We start from the raw sequence: 18,254 nt of genomic DNA, 5'->3' as shown, positions 1-18,254 counted from the left end.
CCAGTGGTGGGAGCGCTCCCTCAGGCCTCCCTCTGTTCACCACCTCAAATAGCTGTTTCACAAAAGACAATGTGCCATTTCATTTCTGTCACTGCACTGCTGGAAACACTGCAGATTTATTAATGTTGTTTGATGTAACATGGTGTACACATAACTCAAAAGTTGTTTTATTTCTCCCTAAAGGTGGTACTTTCACAACAACGTCAGGATTGTACGCAGGAAACAACTCACTGACAAACTCCACCGGCTTCAACAGCACACAACAGGTAGCTCTGCACTTCCTTCTGCTCGCTCCATTTCTGTGATCTGGTATTAGTATATAGCTATCAGTGTATGTAAGTTTGCAGACTTCTTCCCAAACCTGGAAATCTTTATGAAACATGCATACTCAATATGTTACATTTCATCCGTGACACATTCAAACATAAATCACTCAGGATGTCAAAAGCTTTGTACGCAGGATTATCTACTGTACCTCCTCCAACACAAATGTATTATGCCACAGAGGGAGAAGGGAGAAGGAAAAAAAAACAAGACAGATCGCTGTCCAGATGTAGGACAGAACAGACATGTGTTTGCATTTATGTTTTGGAATCTGCACTGTAAAGTAGCAACACTGGTGCAGGGCATATCTCACATTACTCTGCCAAACTTCCTACTTCTCTTCCTCAGCTCTGCTACCTTCTGACTTGCTCCACCCTTTTGATCTCAATCTCTCTTACACCACATTGCACATATCTTTCTTTATCTCTCAGTTTTTCTTTTTTTTAATCGCCTTATCTTTATATGTAACCAACCTTTTTACCATTTCCCCTACTCTGTCTGTCTCAACAGGACTACGCCAGTTATCCAGCCTTTGGCCAGGGCCAGTACGCTCAGTATTACAACAGCTCACCCTACACTTCGCCCTACATGACAAGTAACAACACCAGCCCCAGCACGCCCTCCACCACCACCACCTACACCCTCCAGGAGCCACCCACTGGCATCACCAGCCAGGCCCTCACAGAGAACCCTGCAGGTAAGAAACCACAGGCCACAGGATTGCCTTGTGTAACCTGAATATCACAAGTTTGATGTTTCTTTCTTGAGCCTCCCCCCTTTGTACTGACTGGAAGTTGCTGCTGATAAGAGAACACGCGCTAAAGGCCAACAATCTGTATTTATCAGGAAATGATTTCAGCCATCACATCTCGTGTACTGCAGTGCGGCAAGCGGAAAAACAAAAGTTAAAAGTGTAATCATTTCCCATAATTCCATGTGACATTAATGCATCATCTGGCAATCGAACACTGATTGTATCTGTAGGAGTCAGTCAAAATTTTATGACTGCATTTGAAATCGTCATCAATCAACACCAAAGACATCAGGCTTTAGATAAACATAATTTCATACACAGTCGTCCAGTTTGGATAAATGACATCCTTGCTATTTCTGTTTGACGTGTACTCCATTACGTCTTGTTTATTGAATCAGCGTGGAGCACAATAGCTTTTAGTTTGTGCTCTGCAGCTGATTCATGACATGTTTGTTACCTGTAGGCCTGCACAATCACTAAAAATGTCCTGGGAAGTTGTCTGTCCTGCATGAAGACAAATGGTCACTCGCACTTCTTTGCTAAAAGCAAATAATAGCTCATCTTCAGTGCGCTCTTTTTATACTCTCCTTCTTCCTTCTATCCTTCCTTTCAGCAGAGTACAGTACCATCCACAGTCCATCAACCCCCATTAAAGATTCAGATTCAGATCGATTGCGCCGGGCCTCGGATGGAAAGTCACGTGGCCGGGGAAGAAGGAACAACAACCCATCACCGCCGCCTGACTCCGACCTTGAGGTAGGGTGAGCCCGCTACCTTGGCGACAGACAGCCTCACCCTGTCTGAGGCACATGGACACTAATCCACTTACTATATGGCTGCCACACCGGCTTTAACACTTGATGGGCATTAATTCTTAAAGATTTGATTCCTAAACTATAAATGCATTATTGATGCATTGTGGAATATATGACATCACTAAACACATATCTTATATAAAGCTCTCGTGTATACCTCATGAATAAACAATAAGGCATGTGATTAAGTGAGTCGTCACTGAGGTGAATAATATATATATGGACTATGCACCATGAGCCGTGCAACACTTTGATATGTCACAATAAATCTTGGTAATTCAGAGGGCTCTTCATTAATATGATATGAATTTAAATGAGTTTAATAGCACCCATTATAGCGCTGACATCATGGCGTGTTAACATATCTAGTTAATTAGTTTGTCACTATTGATTACTCTAATGTAAAGGGCAGAGGGTGGAAAGCGTGCGGTGGGGTGATGGGAGGAGTGTTGCGGTGACCAACCCAAGCAAATGGATCCTGGTCCCTGTGGCGCACAAATACACGCTCCTGGCCTATTGACCAGGAGGATCACCTTGCAGCCCTACAGAGTGCACCATTGATTTTGCCTCTTTTCTCTCTGTTTTTCTTTGTTTCTTTCTTCCCCCCTCTCTCCCCCTCTCCGCCCCCCATCTCTCCAGCGAGTTTTCATCTGGGACCTGGATGAAACAATCATCGTTTTCCATTCCTTGCTTACGGGTTCTTATGCCAACAGATATGGACGGGTGAGTGACATCAGACTGTGTCAGTAGCGGTGCACTTTATCAGCAAAACACATAAATATTAAAAGACGTTAAAAAAAAAAGGGATCAGAGGAGGGTAAATGGCCATTGAGCGGCGGATAGATTTCACAGAGTCCAGAAAAGATAGAGCAGAACTCAATGTACAGATAATTGTTTCTTTTTTTAATAGGTCCAATGAGGCTTGGCAAATATTTGGCTGCTCTTTGCAGCTGTTGGAGCTATGCATGGCTGGTCGGGGCTCAGCTGTAGGGGCTCACAACAGTTGCACTCTGGATGTCTATTGACACATCTTAAGTGTTCCTTTCTCCTTCAGAAATGCCACATTGTTAGTTTAATTAAGTGCTTCTCAATCCATCCTTTTCAGACGGGGATCTCCCGGGAGACCCTGGCGGGAGACTGAGTGCACCGAATGTAACTCAGTCAAAACTCAAACTAGAACACGGAGATTCCCCTAAAACCTGCCTTTATATAAACCTTAACAAACATATATTATTATTATTATTATTATTCTGGAAGGTCATTTTCCATCCCATGTCGCTGTGTGTGCTTATAAGATGAGGAGTTTACTTTTCCAGGCTTTGCTATTTGTTGTTCCTTGTAAATTGCTTCTCTAAATTTAAACTTTCAAAACAAACAATTTGGGAAATAAGGCCGAATCCTATTCTCATGTTCGGTTGAGGTCATAGGTTCTACAGTATATAGCCTCCAAAATGCATCACCCACTCTCATATTACCTTTTAGATATAGCAACTACACACAAATAAAGAACCTTAAAGCCAACTTATCACAAATTTTTAAGATTATAAATGAACCTTTATTTCATTGCATATTTTTTTGGGAGTGAAGCAGTTCTAATCACCGGTTGTTTTGGCTGTGGAGGTGTCTGGTTTTGAAGTCAAAAATGACATATTGCTCCTCATATGTCAGAGAGCTTAGCGTCTGTGGCCCGTGCTCTGCGCCTTTGTTCTGGTATGAGGGGGTGTTTGATGGGGGCAGTGTTTTGTTTTTGGGGTGAAAGAGGGCTGCCCCACGACCCTCCACTGTTTATTTACTTTATTCTCAGCCCTGCATGCTGGGTAAAGAGAGAGCTAAGGCTTAGGGAGCCGTGGCGCAGTGATGAGGGACTCTCCAACTACACACACACACACACACACATATGAACACACACATGCATACACAGGGTCTCCAGTGTGCTCCTCTGAAACAGGAAACACTCCTGACTCCATAAGGGCCCGTTCCATCAGAGCTCATATAGGATGTGACAGCCGCTAGAGTCCCTCTCACTCTGTTTTCTCTTTTGTTCCTTCTTTTTTTTCTCCTCCGCACATTTAAGTCCCGTCTTTGCAAAGTCTCCCTCATGCTCCGACCTGCTGACACTGTCACATTAAAGCGGCATTATGAGAGGGAGAAATGCTTACTCACAGCGACCACAGAGCACGCTACCTCAAAGCCTATCAGAGACACAGATCTGTAAACTACCTCAGAAAGGAAAGTGAAGCAGACCAACATCTACCACAACCACCCATCCACCACCACCACCACAACCACCCCTTCTCTTCCCCCTCTGTCATTCATGTCATCCTCAGCTTAGTCGCATAAACAAAAAAAAGTTACTAAACAGTTTTCCCTCCGAGCTGCTCTGAGCCTACTATAAATAGATGTGTATCTGAGTGAGCACACATCCACACTTTCTCTCACTCGCTGTGACCTCCCACCCACTCTCTCCGACTCTGTCTTTTTTTCTCTCCCTCTCATACACACATAAACACACTGCTGCTCTTATCAGCTCTTTTAATTGGCATCAAGGCAGCTCACCCCCATAAAGCTGATGGCTGAGGCCAGCTGTGCTGCTATTGGGCTGGCCAGAGCTAGAGCTTAAAGTGGGTGGGGATGGATGGGGGGTTGTTATTGGTAAGGGGCTCCGAGGGTGGTGGGGGGGACTTGGCGCCCCTGCGGATGGCACTGACATCTCGGGACAGGTGGTGCTGGAGCAATGACAGCAGCAGCACTTTGGCCTTCTGGCCTGCTTGTATTCTTAACTCCCTCACTGACTGATTGTTTAGATTTAATTGGAAAGGATTCACTCGCGCCGGAGAAGACGGCCTTTTCCCACCAAACCAGCCCCATAAAGCTAAATCACCCGACAGCGCCAGAGGTTCGGGAGAGGGAGCTGGTAGCCAGTTGATGTGGGAGGCTAATTATTTTTGATGAATTCTGACTGAAAGATTGATTCGAACTGGGAGGTTAAGAGGACGGAGAAAGCCTCCAGAAGTGGGGATTGTGCTCTACTTGTGTGGTTTGTCCTCTGTCATTTTAGGGAAAACATAAGCATTGTGGGGTGTGACAGCTAATCAGTGGAAAGCTCAGGTGTGTCTTCAGGTGGTTTAACTCTGTAATCCCTGCTTCTGGTCCTGCCTGGCCTGTCTTTTAACGCAGTCGCACCCAGCTGCAGAAAATCCTCCTGCACAGCCGGCCATTGTCTCTCTTCATCCTTTGCTTGCTGAGGACAATCTGCTAATTAGAGATTTAAGATAAAGAGGATTTTAATTGTGCAACAACAAAAAAGAATGGTGTATTCAGTTAGTTAATTAAAAAGTGTTTTGCATGCTGTTTTATTATAATAATTTGAAAGCAATTTATTTAATATGTGAAAAAATAATGGTAAATGTTAGGGTGAAAATGCACCGAAGACTTTTCGCCAATTCATTATCTTTTTAAAAGGAAAATCGCACACATTGTCACAGGCTCATTAACTATTTACAGTGCAGTTCAGTCCTCTCTAGGTATTATCTTACAGACAGTGCAACCCTATCACCATTACCGCACGTGTCACATTACTGACAGAGATCATGATTTAAAGAAAAATTGCAGCCGTGCCCGGTGCAGAGAGCTATCCGTATCTTAAACGTGAATTATTTTAAATATTAATAAACACCTCAGAGTGGTTGCTTCAGGGTGAAGTGTATAACCTGGAGAGCAATCAGATGATGCATCAGCGCAAGTATGTGGAGAATGGGCTATTTACGAGGCTGTGACCCCCTAACTCTCCTACATCGACCACCCCTCCTGAGAAGAGACATGCTTTTACAGCATTCATTCAAGTCTGTGGCATTTCTGATGACTATTCTGGTCCGTTTCAGAAAGTCGTAAACAGAGGCTGAAACTTTCAAGTCCGTCTAATGTCTTCTTTTATGGGAACAGCCTGCTGAGGAATTTAAAGGGATTCTGTGTTAATTGAGTGACTTACAGGGACCAGCGTTATTTATTGTTTCACATTAACCCCTTCAAATGGAAAAAATACCTCAATATTTAAGGAGACGTTTTCATTTTTTTTCTGTTTTTCAGGATCCTCCGACATCTGTATCATTAGGCCTGAGGATGGAAGAAATGATCTTCAACCTGGCCGACACACACCTATTCTTTAACGACTTGGAGGTGCGTCTATTTTGTGTGTTTTTCTCTCTTCTTTAAGCCGCCTTTAGCTCCGCTATGCTCTTGTTACAACTTCTGTTCACCTTGTGATTGTTGTGTATACACTCCAACAGGAGAGCAAGAACAGTCCATTAAGATTTTAGTAAAAGCAGCAACAACTGTTTCATAGCGTGAAGCCTGTTTCTCAGTAATCAGTCCCATAGTGGTGAAGTATTACCTCGGAGCCCAAGGGATACCATGAATTTTACATGTGCTGTCACTCTCCGTCATTCCTGGGTCACCAGCCCTGCCCCCACCCCCCACCTCCTTCCCACTCCCATAGCGGCCAGCTCAATTTGTCAAGCTCTAGTGTTTCTGTGGCCGCTCCGTCTGTCTGTGTGTCATGCTGTGTGCTTGGTGTCGCTGTCCACCTACACCACAGACCCTTCCGTCGCAGCATGAAATCCCCCGCCGTCTCCCCTCCCACGCCTCTTTGCCCCCCTGATTCATGTACAGCTAGTGTAAAATCTGCCCCTGGGGCACAGGAATAGAGGGATCAAGGGTAGGGAGGTGTGTGTGTGTGTGTGTGTGCGTGTGTGTGTGTGCGCGGTGGGGTGTCTGAGTGTCTGCTTCGCTCTGGGGAGAGGTGAAAGACCAGAGGGTCAGGGATGCTTATAGGCTCAGACCGAATGTACAGAAAAGTGTGTGCCACATTTGTCCATATGTATGTACACATGCACAGACACGAAGCGCACCCGCCACTCTCTTTCCAGATTCAGATCTCAAGCCAGGCAAACTATCCATGCTTGTCTTATTTTAACTTTTCACAAAGCACTTTATCTCAGTGTTATTTCCCTCAACACTAGCTCTATGCTTTTTTTTTTTTTATGTTTTCAATTTTTATTTTTGTGATTTTCGTCCCTGCCTCCTCCCGCTGAATCTGATCCCACTGACCCAGTGCTTTTCCTCGGTGTCCTGCTTTATGCTGACCTCACAGTAGAGGAAATGTTTTGTTTGATACTTAAGTGTGAAGAGATCTGTGGCCAGTCTGCCAAGTCTCATTACTCACCACCATGTTTCGGCTGTGTTACATGAAGCAAACCCAAGAAGGAAGGAAAAAACAGCAGAGAGAGTGAGAGAGAGAGACACAGAGAAAGCAAAGGTTCATATTCTCCCAGACAGACGAGTGACTGAGATTCCAAGCGCAGTCATTGTGATCAAAGTTAATTGGCTGCAATTGGCTGGTTAAATATTTCCTTATGCCCTGGCCATGTAGAATCCATTGTAGCTGCACTTTATTTAATAGATGTGCCCCAATCATGTGAAAAAATGGCAGTTTGTGACAACGCTTAAATGTGGTTTCGCTCAACATCTGTCCTGTGTTTTGATTTCTTTTCATGTGTGATGAAACCGTTCGCAGACGAATTGGCAGCTCAGACTGCTTATAAAATTATTTGAAAATGCAATGCGTACATTTCTTCTGCTCTATCTCAGTAACAAAATTATTAGATTTTGTTTTGACACTTTAAAGCGTTAGATATTTTTTTCCCAGCCAGAACTAGAGAAGTATTATGACTGGAATATCAATGTGTGGTCTGCTGCAAGAATGCTTTTTAGGACATCCAATGTAAAGAACTCTCTGCAGACGCTGCAGTGATTGTCATTAACAATCATACCAGAGGAGGAGTGACATTCTCTCGAAGGCATATTGATCTCCCCTCTTAAACTGAGCTGAGACAGTCCGAGTGTTAAGTGCCAGTTCTCAGCAATGCCTAACCAGTTGTGTTTCCTCTCCGCTGATTTACAGTACTCCTTCTCAGATAGAGCTAAATAGAGTCCAACTATAAATACCGCAGCCAGCAGCAGTTATGTATTTAAGCATGTGCAGAAATGCATATGGTCCATCTAATTTAGTCTAAGCCATAAAGGGAGACCCCAGAGGCTGTGCAGAAACACAGGTGCAGAGTTAGTGGCCTTACGGTGTGTAAGTGTGAGTGGTCTATCTAAGTCTTAACACTGTTGTCCTGCCAGCCTATGCACAAGAACATTAAATATGAACTCAGCCCCCTTAAAAACTCGCTACATGTGCAGATTATTTTGCTTGTGTTCAAATGGTTTTTTTTAAGTAAATTTAAATGCACAAGTTTTGTTCAAAACATACAAATTAAGCATAATATCGTGCTCAGCCTGCTGAAGCCACAGCCAGCACTCTAGTCTTGTGTATTATGTGTTCAAGTGTGTGTTGGAGTGTGTGTGAATGGAGGCTGGATGGCGTTGATAGAGCTGGTGAGTGACGATTCAGAGGAAAGTCATAAAAAGAAAGAGGGCATGCCGAAGGGGTCAACAGGGATCAGTTTCACCCTTACGTCTCCCTCTCTCTTTCCCTCTTTCTCCTCTAACCTTTTCCTGGATCAGCGTTCTCTCTTTTTTTTTTCTCATTCACAGTAAGGTAGTATTGAAGATGCATCTCAGAAATATTGCACCTCCCCAGAAGATTTCCCCTCGCAACCCACACACACAAATCTCTATCGATCGTCCCACACAAACCATTTGCTGCTCAGCCCTTTACAGGACGGGTGTAGTGTTGTATGAACAGTAGAGGCTGTTTTTATCATCAAAAATGCTCTTACTGAAGGAAGTATTAGGAAAGTAATTCAGAGCAATATGATCCCTATTGATGTGATCTCCACTGTATTAATTTTCCTTATAGAAGAAGTTGTGTTTCAGTAGCTACAGAGATAAACATAGAATCAATGTTATATCTTAGATCAATAGAAAACAAAAATTACTAAATCAAAATTTTGGTTCTTTCTTTATTAACAGCAACAGTGGAAAAGTTACATCAATAATTGTGGAATTACACTCTTTAAAACTGAATAATAACCTTGTAATATTTATGATATACTTTAACCAAGATTTATTGTTCATAGATCTTATTTTAAAATCTAATAAATTTCCCTTGATGCCATTTTCACACCAGCGCAGGGTGTGAGGTTGAATGTGGAGTTAATTGATGGTCTAAACTGATGTGTATAATGAAGCCCTCTGAGGCTGAGCTCACTGGGAAGACTGACAGCTCCGCTGTGACTCAGGGTGTGAGTTTACTGTAGGTGCGCTGCTGCAGCCCGAACGCTAACGCCGAGCGGTATGTGGGAACCGGGGGCCTCTCTCTTGCTGGCCGAGCCCCCTGTGTTCCCCTCTCAGTGGGGTACGTGGGCTGCCGTCTCCCCCTTCGCTGGGTGAGAAAACAACCCTCCCTGTCTGGAGGATAAAGGGCACGGGGGCAAACCACTCACAGGGAGGGAGAGGGGGAGAGGTCTCTAAAGGTGGGAACATTTTAAATTAGTCCACTGATGCCTCCATGCTGTGTGCAACCCCTGTCACACACACACACGCACTCTAAACACGTTGCTGCGAATTCTTAACTGTACGAACACTCGTGAAGGTCCCCACAATCTCACACACACATATACCTGTGGAGCAACCCTGTGACACTGTGAGCTGACTGCTTTTATAGCTCCCAGCCTGCAGTCACAGGGTTGAACCCTCCTCTGTCACTCTCACCCAGGGGCTGCCTGTTAATGAGAGATGCTGTGAAACGCATGGTTACCTTTTCCTAGTGGCTGAAATGGCCCTCCAGAGCCTCTTAGTGTGGAGCATTTCTGTTAGTTTTATGTCCCACTGTAGAGAGTCAGATCCTGTACTCGCCATTCCATAAGATTGGTAGCTTTATGGTGTTTTCCTTGATACTATATTTTATTCCCAGTAAGGGGGAACATAATGCTAACTGTGCTTTTCATTGAAACATGAAATTGAGTCATTCAGTTGATCGGTTACCAATTAACACTGTAGTTTTGGGGCACTGAGTTTTATTTATATTTCGAGAACACCTTAAAACAACCCATCAAGATCTGCACCAGTGGAAAACTGTGAGGCGAGGGAATAGGAGTTCCTATTCTTTTTTTTCTTTTTTCTTTTTTCAGTTTTTCAATACACATTGTGCAACAGTGAACTAAAAAAGACCATTTTCATACATAGTATATTTTGTCAGATGGGCTTCTTTAGGCCTGCACACACTGATGTGGGTATTTCATCATTTGCCTGGCCACTGATGCAGCAGTCCTGTCATGCTGCTCGACATAACTCCATCACGTCTCGAGGCGGGGCCACTGATGTGTTTTGGAAAGACTACAGAGAGAAAGTGGAGGTTTCAAAGCCACCCTGTCAATCTTCGCTCCACAGAGCTCCACCTCACCCCCACCCTCTGCCCACTATCCTAACACAGCCAGTACATGCACCAATAGGGGTGCAGGGTGCATGGAAAATATAAAATTACTGTCTGGTAACAAATGACATTTAAGAATAGATTTCTTGTCCTGAATTAGAGAGGGCGACGCAGCACCTGCCCGGCGTGGTCTGTGGAGGAAGAGAGCAGAAACTTGCAGAGATTTGTCCAAACAACAGTGTGCTTGGCAAGAATAAACTGTTTTTCTATGGATACGTTTGTTGCGAAGGGAAAATGCTGAAATGACTGAGATTTGATATTGCATTTAATGTCGCCTTCCTTGAGGTGTGGTTTGGACTTGCAACGCCAAAATTAGGAAATAATGAGAAGCAGCTCATCCATCACACAAAACTAATTTATACTTTTCACTGCCTACCTGTGGGGTGATTCTTTCTTTTCCAACTTTTCAAGTCCCTACAGCTACGCTTTAAACACCACTTTGTTAATATTCAGTCTGTTCCTGAGCAAGGCGTATTTGTGCTCCCTCTGGATCCGTTCCCCTGACCGTGTGAATTTTTGTAAAACCAGCATATATTTCCCTATACCTGTGCTTTGTTTGGCGCCGCTGTTTGAATTCCGTGGCTGTTCAAGCACAGATTGTGGATTGGAATGAAGTGGGTTCGAAGAACTCTCCCTTTGTTACCCACATCCTGTGTTTGACCCCCAGGTAATCACAGCCCCCCCTTCTCCCTTCTGTCCCCCCCCCCCCAGACAGGGGAGCCTGTGGTGGGAACAGAGAAGGAAGTTGCTGGGGGTCACAGACCGTGGGGGGGATGACAGCCACTGCCGGTGGAGTGACGGTATTGAGAACCTGCGAACCATGGATGAGCCTTTTTCACATGGCATTAGCCTGTAGGGTCACAAGGAATGCTGTGATGACGGCTGTTATCGCTCACACTGTGGTTTTGACCACCCACCCCCACCCCAGCGGCTCACCTGAGAGAGAGGATGAGAGAGAGGGGGCAGGTTGTGTCCAAGAAATGGACACAGTCTATACGGCAGTGACCTAGACCTGCATGGGAAAAAGGTCTAAGAGTTAGTTTAGATAGGTTGGCCCTTTCTGTGTTTTGGTAACATGCATTGCTGACTCGCCCCGTCTTTCTTCTCCCTGCCTCTGACTGTTGCAGTCACCACTCTGAGCTCTTTCCAGGGCTACAGGAAGACTCAGGCCGTCATCGCTGATTGCTTAATGACAGATGCCAAGGGAACAAAGAGGGCTCTGATAACTTCCTCCACAGTGAGGAGTTTTCAGCAGACCAGTGGAAAGACAGAGAGACAGGGAAAGGAAGAGAGAGTGACTGATGTAAAGATGGAGGCATCCTGAGGCAGCAGCATCCTGTCTTCAATTGTTGCGCATTTCTTGGCGTTGTTCCTGTACAGATAAAGACTGTTTGGTAGCTCAGATAAAAGAGAGGAATGTTGCTGATGAATTTAACAGAAAGACATAGTGTTTGCATAAGGAGTAATTGCGATGGCTTCTGGTGGAGGGTCTTCACTCCTGAGTACAGTAGGAACATCTGGTGTGAGTTAGTGGTGATTGTAGGTTTTAGAGAGACCACTGTTTGCTTGGTGAGGGGAGAATGGGGGGATTCGATGGAAAAGACATGTTCAAAAGGTTCTGAGAAATTCTCTGACTGCCAATGTGCCACCATCTTGAAGCCCTGTCATTCTGTTGTTAGTGTTACACAAACAAAATAATAGCAGCATGTTATTTTTGCTTTTAAGCCTTCCAATGAGTCAGTGACAGTAACTTTAAGTGCTTGTGAATTATTTTGATCAAGTCAGGTGACACTAATAAAACTGAAAAATGTATTTTTTATCAGACACACACTGTTAAAAAGGTGCTAACTAGAACCGTATAGGGTTTTGCGGCTTGTCCCCATAGGAGAGCATTTTTTGGTTCCTGGTCGAAACCTTAATAAAGGTTCCACCTGGAACCCTTTAAGAGACTTCTACCAAGTGTCCAAAATAAGGCCTTGATCACACAGAAGCAACTTTTTGTAATTGTTTTTAATGGGAATTAAGCTTTTTGCTTGCAGTTTTTGTGTTGCAGCACACCTCGCATTTCTGCGCCCTAGGTGCCTGGCGTTTTTTCTAGAGCACTCAAACTCCTCAACTCAGAGCAGAAAAGTGCCCCACGTCATCTCCGCTTTTTTTCCCATTGTCCAAACGGATGATTTGAGAGGTGGGCCTTCTGTGGTGGTCACAACAACAAGCTTACAGTTGGTACACCATGGAGGAGAAACTGGTGGTAGCTGTTGCTGGATACCCAGAGCTATACGGCCCAACACTAGACAGCAGGTTGTCAAACTCCCCCAGAGTCATCCTATAGAATGCCTGGAAAGGGCCATCATCGAGGCGAAGCTCCTGGACCTACTGGTGGTACTCCCCGTGATCCATACTCTTTTTTAGGGTCTCGTGTACCTACACAGATCTCTGTTTCCCTATGCCCAGCAAACTATTTGCTGACAGCCTCTCACCCTCAACCAGAGCTACAGCAAATATCCTATGCCTGTCCATTTTAATAACTAGCTGCTAATAAACTTTAGATTGATTACACAGGAAGGTTGGGGTAAGTTTTGCAACCTGCAAAACGCTTCTGTGTGATCCCAGCCTAAAGGGTTACACCTAGAACCATCTGTGAAAGGTTTCACCCAGAACACCACATGAGAGGTTTTACAGAAAACCCTTTTATGGTGTAATTGTTCCACCAGATCTCTCCCTGGGGGTTCCATACAGAAACTTTCCACCTTCTGAGGGTGCTAACAAGAATCCACACAGGAGGTTCTACTAAGAACCCTTTTACATTCAAGGGTTTCATCTAAAAAGCTCCTAGTGTACTCTGAAAATAGTAACTGACCATATTACCCACAGATCCCTATCCCATTTGTCATAGTTTTAGTTTAACAAGGTAGCCTTGGGTCAAGGGAACCACGTTCAGCAGCTTTTGGCTTCATGAGGCTCCGAAAGGTCCATGGCTGACGTGGTCCAGTGCAACCCACAGCGCTCATGGTTTACAATCACGCTTTTAAGGGGGTTGTGATTTTGTAAGAATCACTACAATTGGGGTTTCTTTGCTATGGTGGAGTATTGTTGGGAATCGAAATTTGTTTCCAAATTACTGCCGAATACAAAATGCCAAGTACTAGGTACCACTTAGGAAAACATGGTATTGTATAGTAAGAAATGGTGGTGAAGATATAGTAAGAATAAAGGGAATTAAGAGGGTTCCAGACACATGTACATTTTAAAAATACTTTTTGAAACATGAGTTAACATTTGAATATTTTGAGGAAGAATTTTTGAGGAAGAACCAAAAATGGTTCTTTGAATGTTCAGAGTTTTTAATGGAACCCCTAGTCTTACAAAAAACCCTTTATTCAGAAGCAAATGGTTCATGGTCGAACCTCTGCCCTCAAAAGAACTCTTTTGAAACCCTTATTTCTAAGAGTGTAGTATGCATTTTTCTGTATGCTATAGAGTCCGTTAGTCAGTAAAACTCACCACCCCATGGTGTTTCTTTCCATCCCATCCACCTCGACTATATGACTGTACTTAACTGACTTGAACCTGCACCGTCCATGGCCCTGTGGTGTTTACGAGGCCTTCAGAAGTGCCTCCTAATGAGTATGTGTAAGGGTTACTGTACAACATTACCCACAGCCACCTCCTCTATTAGCTCTCCCAGTCCTCCCAGGAAGCCAGTGCAGAGGTTTATGCCAGCCCCAGCTGGGAACAGTAATTGTTGGAGTCTGCGCATTCTTGCAATGACCCCCTCCCTTTTTATTCACCGCACACACACAGACAGACAAACTTCTATCTGGAGGTCTTGAGCCCTGTTCAGCTGTTAATTAAGCGTTGTAATATTTACAGAATTTAAAACTATGTAAACATGCAGAAACAATGAAATGGAAGGGGTACAAGCATCAGACCCCTGTATTTGTCTTGGTGGTTTGAATCTTTAACACTTTACATTTGTTGAGGTTTGATGTGTTTATTATGTTTGAGGATTTTGGAAAGTCCATGAAAAATCATTCATAATCAGGCTGCAATTATAATGGCTATGGTTAGGCCTAATTACTGAGACATATTTATGTGTTACGGGTCATGTCGGAGTTCTGGCTCTGGCACCTAAAGTAGGCCCATAATTAACATGCTGAGTCATATTCTTCTCGCATAGCTGTTTTGATCCATGCTGGCTGTCAGACTCTGAAAGAAACACATTACAGGGGAAGAACAAACATGAGGAACTATTGTCATCAAACAAGTACAATTAGGCAATGATATACCAAACGAGTGCTTTGCAGCGGGCTGATTGTGTCTGATTCATCAGCGGGTAATTACTGGATAATAGAAGCATTCCAGTCACTTGCACCAGAATGGGAGGTCTTTGAAAGAAGGCTTTATGAGGTGCTTAACCCAGGGTGCAGTTTTTGTTTTCCTAAACAAACAGACATGCCTCTACTACTTAAGGAATTAAGCACACCAATACTTCTGGCTTTGGTTCTGCTCTGAAAAAAATTGGGGATAATTTGCAAACATAAATTGTCCACAAGTTTGTTGGCAGCAGATCCTCAAGCTGGGACAAATTGCTGCTTTCTTCAACTATTAAAGATCTGCTGGTGAGTGTCTGGAAACAGATTAGGCCAGCAGAGCTAAGAGCCCCCGCCTGAACCCCATCTGCAATTGGCAGTCCATCTTCTGGAACGCGGGGCTCAGAGCTCGCTCCATGTGAGGTCACTTTGGGCTCTCTCCCCCAGCCTTTTACCCGCTGCTCTCCTCTGTCTCCACCTCTCTACCCTTCCACCCCCTTATCGGGGTGCCGGAGCCCCGGAGAGGAGGGGAGAGAGGTCACGGGGTCAAAGTCTTTTCCTCTTTGGATCTCGGGGCTTGCTGGGAGAGGCTTGGCGAGAGAATGGCTGCATTAGAGCAGGGGTTGGGGGTCAAGATTTTAATTCTGTTAAAGAACAGCTGGTTTGAGTTTCTCCTCACGTCGCTCTCCCCTCCCTTTCCCCACAAATCCAGGGAGATGAAAAATTTGTTCAGAGGGGAACCAGTAAAATAAAAAAGGTTTACAGTCCAAAGCCCTTACCCTTACCCTGCTCTAGCATTAGAGAGGAATGCAATAACGTCAGCATTTGGCCCCAGTTAGATTGACTTAAAACAAGGAAGTCCTTTCTGTGTTTTGGTGTCTTAACAGCCGGATGAAACTTAATTAAAAAGCTTAAAAAATCGGGAGGGATTTTTCATACTGGAGACTGGAGGAATTCTCTCCCTCAAGTTTCAGTTTCCATGTGAAATTATTATTTCTCACATAACTTTAAACAGGTGAGACTAACATTTTGGGCGGTTACACAATCAATTAAAAAACCGTAGCTTTCCAGAGGAATTAATCCAGAGAAACTACTTCATAGAGATATCAAATACTCTCTCTGTTATTCATTCTAGATTAGAACTGACTGAAACAAATTGAGAGTCTGGCGTCACATTAATTTCAAAGTTTTTGATCTTAACAAGGGTATTGCTAAACCTCCTGTTGGCTAGATTGCTCGCCACCAAAGCAGAAAGAAGCTTTGCTACTCTGTCTCTTCTCTGCCCAGTGTGAAATGTGTTGATCTGAATGCCAAGGCAGGACTCCCTCACATTTCAAGCTGGCCGAGGGGGGCGGAGAGAGGGGAGGAAGGGGGAGGCACTAGAGCTCTCCTATAAATGGAAAACTAATAACAGATTTTTAGTCTGCTTTCTCCTGTGCTCTTTTGCCGGCTGGCTGGCTGACTGGCCCCGGGGCTGTGTTGGTGTGTGGCGCAGCAGCAATCAGAGGTCATAATTTCATTGGCGGTTAGCATCAGGTTCAATTTTTTCTAGTAGGTTACATTTACCAGAAAGTCTGGATTGTGTTACTGTGTACCGGCGGAATCAGCGCAGAGCTGCAGAATCCCTCTACCTTTCCAAGAGGAGCCAGGCACCCCCAAGGGGGAAGAGGAGTGCACACATATGTTTAGAGATGCACACACTCATGCACAGACACATGCACAGACCATTAGTGCCAAGGCTCTTCATACATTCAGCTAGCCCACATACATCTTTCTACTGTATGTATATATATCAGTACTTGCAGACATAGCGGTTCAAATGCCAACCTGGGGAGTGCTTAGAGTTGCTGGATTGGGACTTAATTGGTTATGTCTGTGGGTGTGCATATCTTTAGACCCCTCTAGTGGTAGCAGTCCATTCTGACTGATGATGAGGTTACTTTTTGTTTAGATAGAGCTGGTGAGGGCGCAAGGGAAGAAAAATGTGGATAGCTTATTCAAAAAGATATAAGGAGAAAGTCAAGGCAAAGGAGCTTAAGACCGAGGTGTCCAGCCAAAGCACAAATTCCTGAATAAATATGTTGTTCCTAGTGAAAAATGACCTGAAACATGTGGGGAGTGTCCTTTCCCAGGAAAGCAACCCCTCAAAAAAAGATTTCTTTAAGAGTGTGCAAATCCTACATCACTCAAAGTGTGTGTTCTGTGTGTTCCAGGAATGTGATCAGGTACATATCGACGATGTGTCCTCCGATGATAACGGCCAGGATCTGAGGTACAACACCGGTACACTTACATCCTTGGTTGAAAAGTCAAAATAAACGGTGCCATTTGCTTGCATCAACGTCGGCGCAGCCTGTGCTGACAGATTCTTTCTTTGTCTTCATCTCAGTACGTATAACTTCGGCGCTGATGGTTTCCACGCAGCAGCGACCAGTGCCAATCTATGTCTGGCCACAGGCGTGCGGGGAGGTGTGGACTGGATGAGAAAACTGGCCTTCCGCTACAGACGAGTAAAAGAAATCTACACCACCTACAAAAATAACGTCGGAGGTAATCCCCAACGAGCAGCGCTGCCTCTGTGCAGATCTGTCGAGTAGAAATGAGTCTGCAGATGTACGTGCCCTTATTTGTGTGTGCGTTTGTGTGAGCGTCTGCGCGTGTTCATGTATGTGTGTTCTAAAAGCACACATGCCACACCACTTGGTCAGGGTAAATTTTGAAAATTTCAGTGGTATTCGGAGGGCTGGTCCAACCCAAACAATGTTACCCTGCGTTTCAGGTCTGCTGGGCCCAGCCAAAAGGGAAGCCTGGTTGCAATTGCGAGCAGAAATTGAAGCCTTGACGGACTCCTGGTTAACACTGGCACTGAAAGCACTAACATTAATCCACTCAAGGTAGGACTCCAGTGAGGAAAATTGTACCCAGTCCCATACCGCACATCTATAAACTCGCATGTGGTGTAAATAAGTCAACTCCATAGTCTCAAGCTATTAAAGAAACAGTGCTCTGGATTTGTCTTTGATTTTGAAAGTGTGCTAAGAAGTCTGCCTTTGAAAGGAAGCTCAGATTTAATCCTTAATTGCATGACATCTTTTAAACAATTGATACATTGCAGTGTCTTTATTTTTCTGCACACTGTTTTTTCTTTTGTCCTCCCTTCAAGTGATTTAGAATGATGTCATCCCTTTGCTCTCCTCCTCCGTCTCTCTACCACAGGTCAAACTGTGTGAATATCCTGGTGACCACCACGCAGCTCATCCCAGCCCTGGCTAAGGTCCTGCTCTACGGCTTGGGGATAGTCTTTCCTATCGAGAATATTTATAGTGCAACCAAAATAGGTAAATGTGTGATTTGAATCCTCTTCTGTTTCGTCCACTGTGATCAATCAACCACATGAAGTTATGTTAAAGTAGAAAGTTAAGACACACATGTTACCTTAGTGACAGGACAGAGGCGTGGATGGGGTGGGAGATTCAGTCACTGGAGAGGGTTGATGTTCTTCTATGAAGGAATAGGCCTAATCAGCCTGGGATTATTTTCCTGGAGCTGGGCCTGCGCTGGGCCTCCCCAGGCCTCTCCTGTTCAGTCTCTGCATATGAAACCACTTCTGC

General features: G+C 44.4%; 1 protein-coding gene across 20 annotated transcripts in view; it reads left to right on the top strand.

Annotated features, from left to right (window-relative positions):
• eya1 (EYA transcriptional coactivator and phosphatase 1) overlaps positions 1-18,254 on the top strand; it is a 69,150-nt gene that overhangs the window by 43,934 nt on the left and 6,962 nt on the right. For 13 of the 20 annotated variants that reach the window (XM_050057069.1, XM_050057066.1, XM_050057077.1 and 10 more), the window contains 9 exons: positions 184-266; positions 835-1,021; positions 1,692-1,834; positions 2,533-2,616; positions 5,980-6,069; positions 16,857-16,915; positions 17,033-17,193; positions 17,423-17,537; positions 17,860-17,981. In XM_050057069.1, coding sequence (XP_049913026.1) covers positions 184-266; positions 835-1,021; positions 1,692-1,834; positions 2,533-2,616; positions 5,980-6,069; positions 16,857-16,915; positions 17,033-17,193; positions 17,423-17,537; positions 17,860-17,981 — 1,044 coding nt within the window. The remainder of the gene's footprint in view (positions 1-183; positions 267-834; positions 1,022-1,691; positions 1,835-2,532; positions 2,617-5,979; positions 6,070-16,856; positions 16,916-17,032; positions 17,194-17,422; positions 17,538-17,859; positions 17,982-18,254) is intronic. The other 7 variants (XM_050057087.1, XM_050057085.1, XM_050057082.1 and 4 more) reach the window with 1 other exon arrangement.

The sequence above is a fragment of the Epinephelus moara genome, chromosome 11, assembly GCF_006386435.1.
Source record: "Epinephelus moara isolate mb chromosome 11, YSFRI_EMoa_1.0, whole genome shotgun sequence".
Classification (NCBI taxonomy): Eukaryota; Metazoa; Chordata; class Actinopteri; order Perciformes; family Serranidae; genus Epinephelus; species Epinephelus moara.
This window is presented reverse-complemented; position numbering and strand designations above follow the sequence as displayed.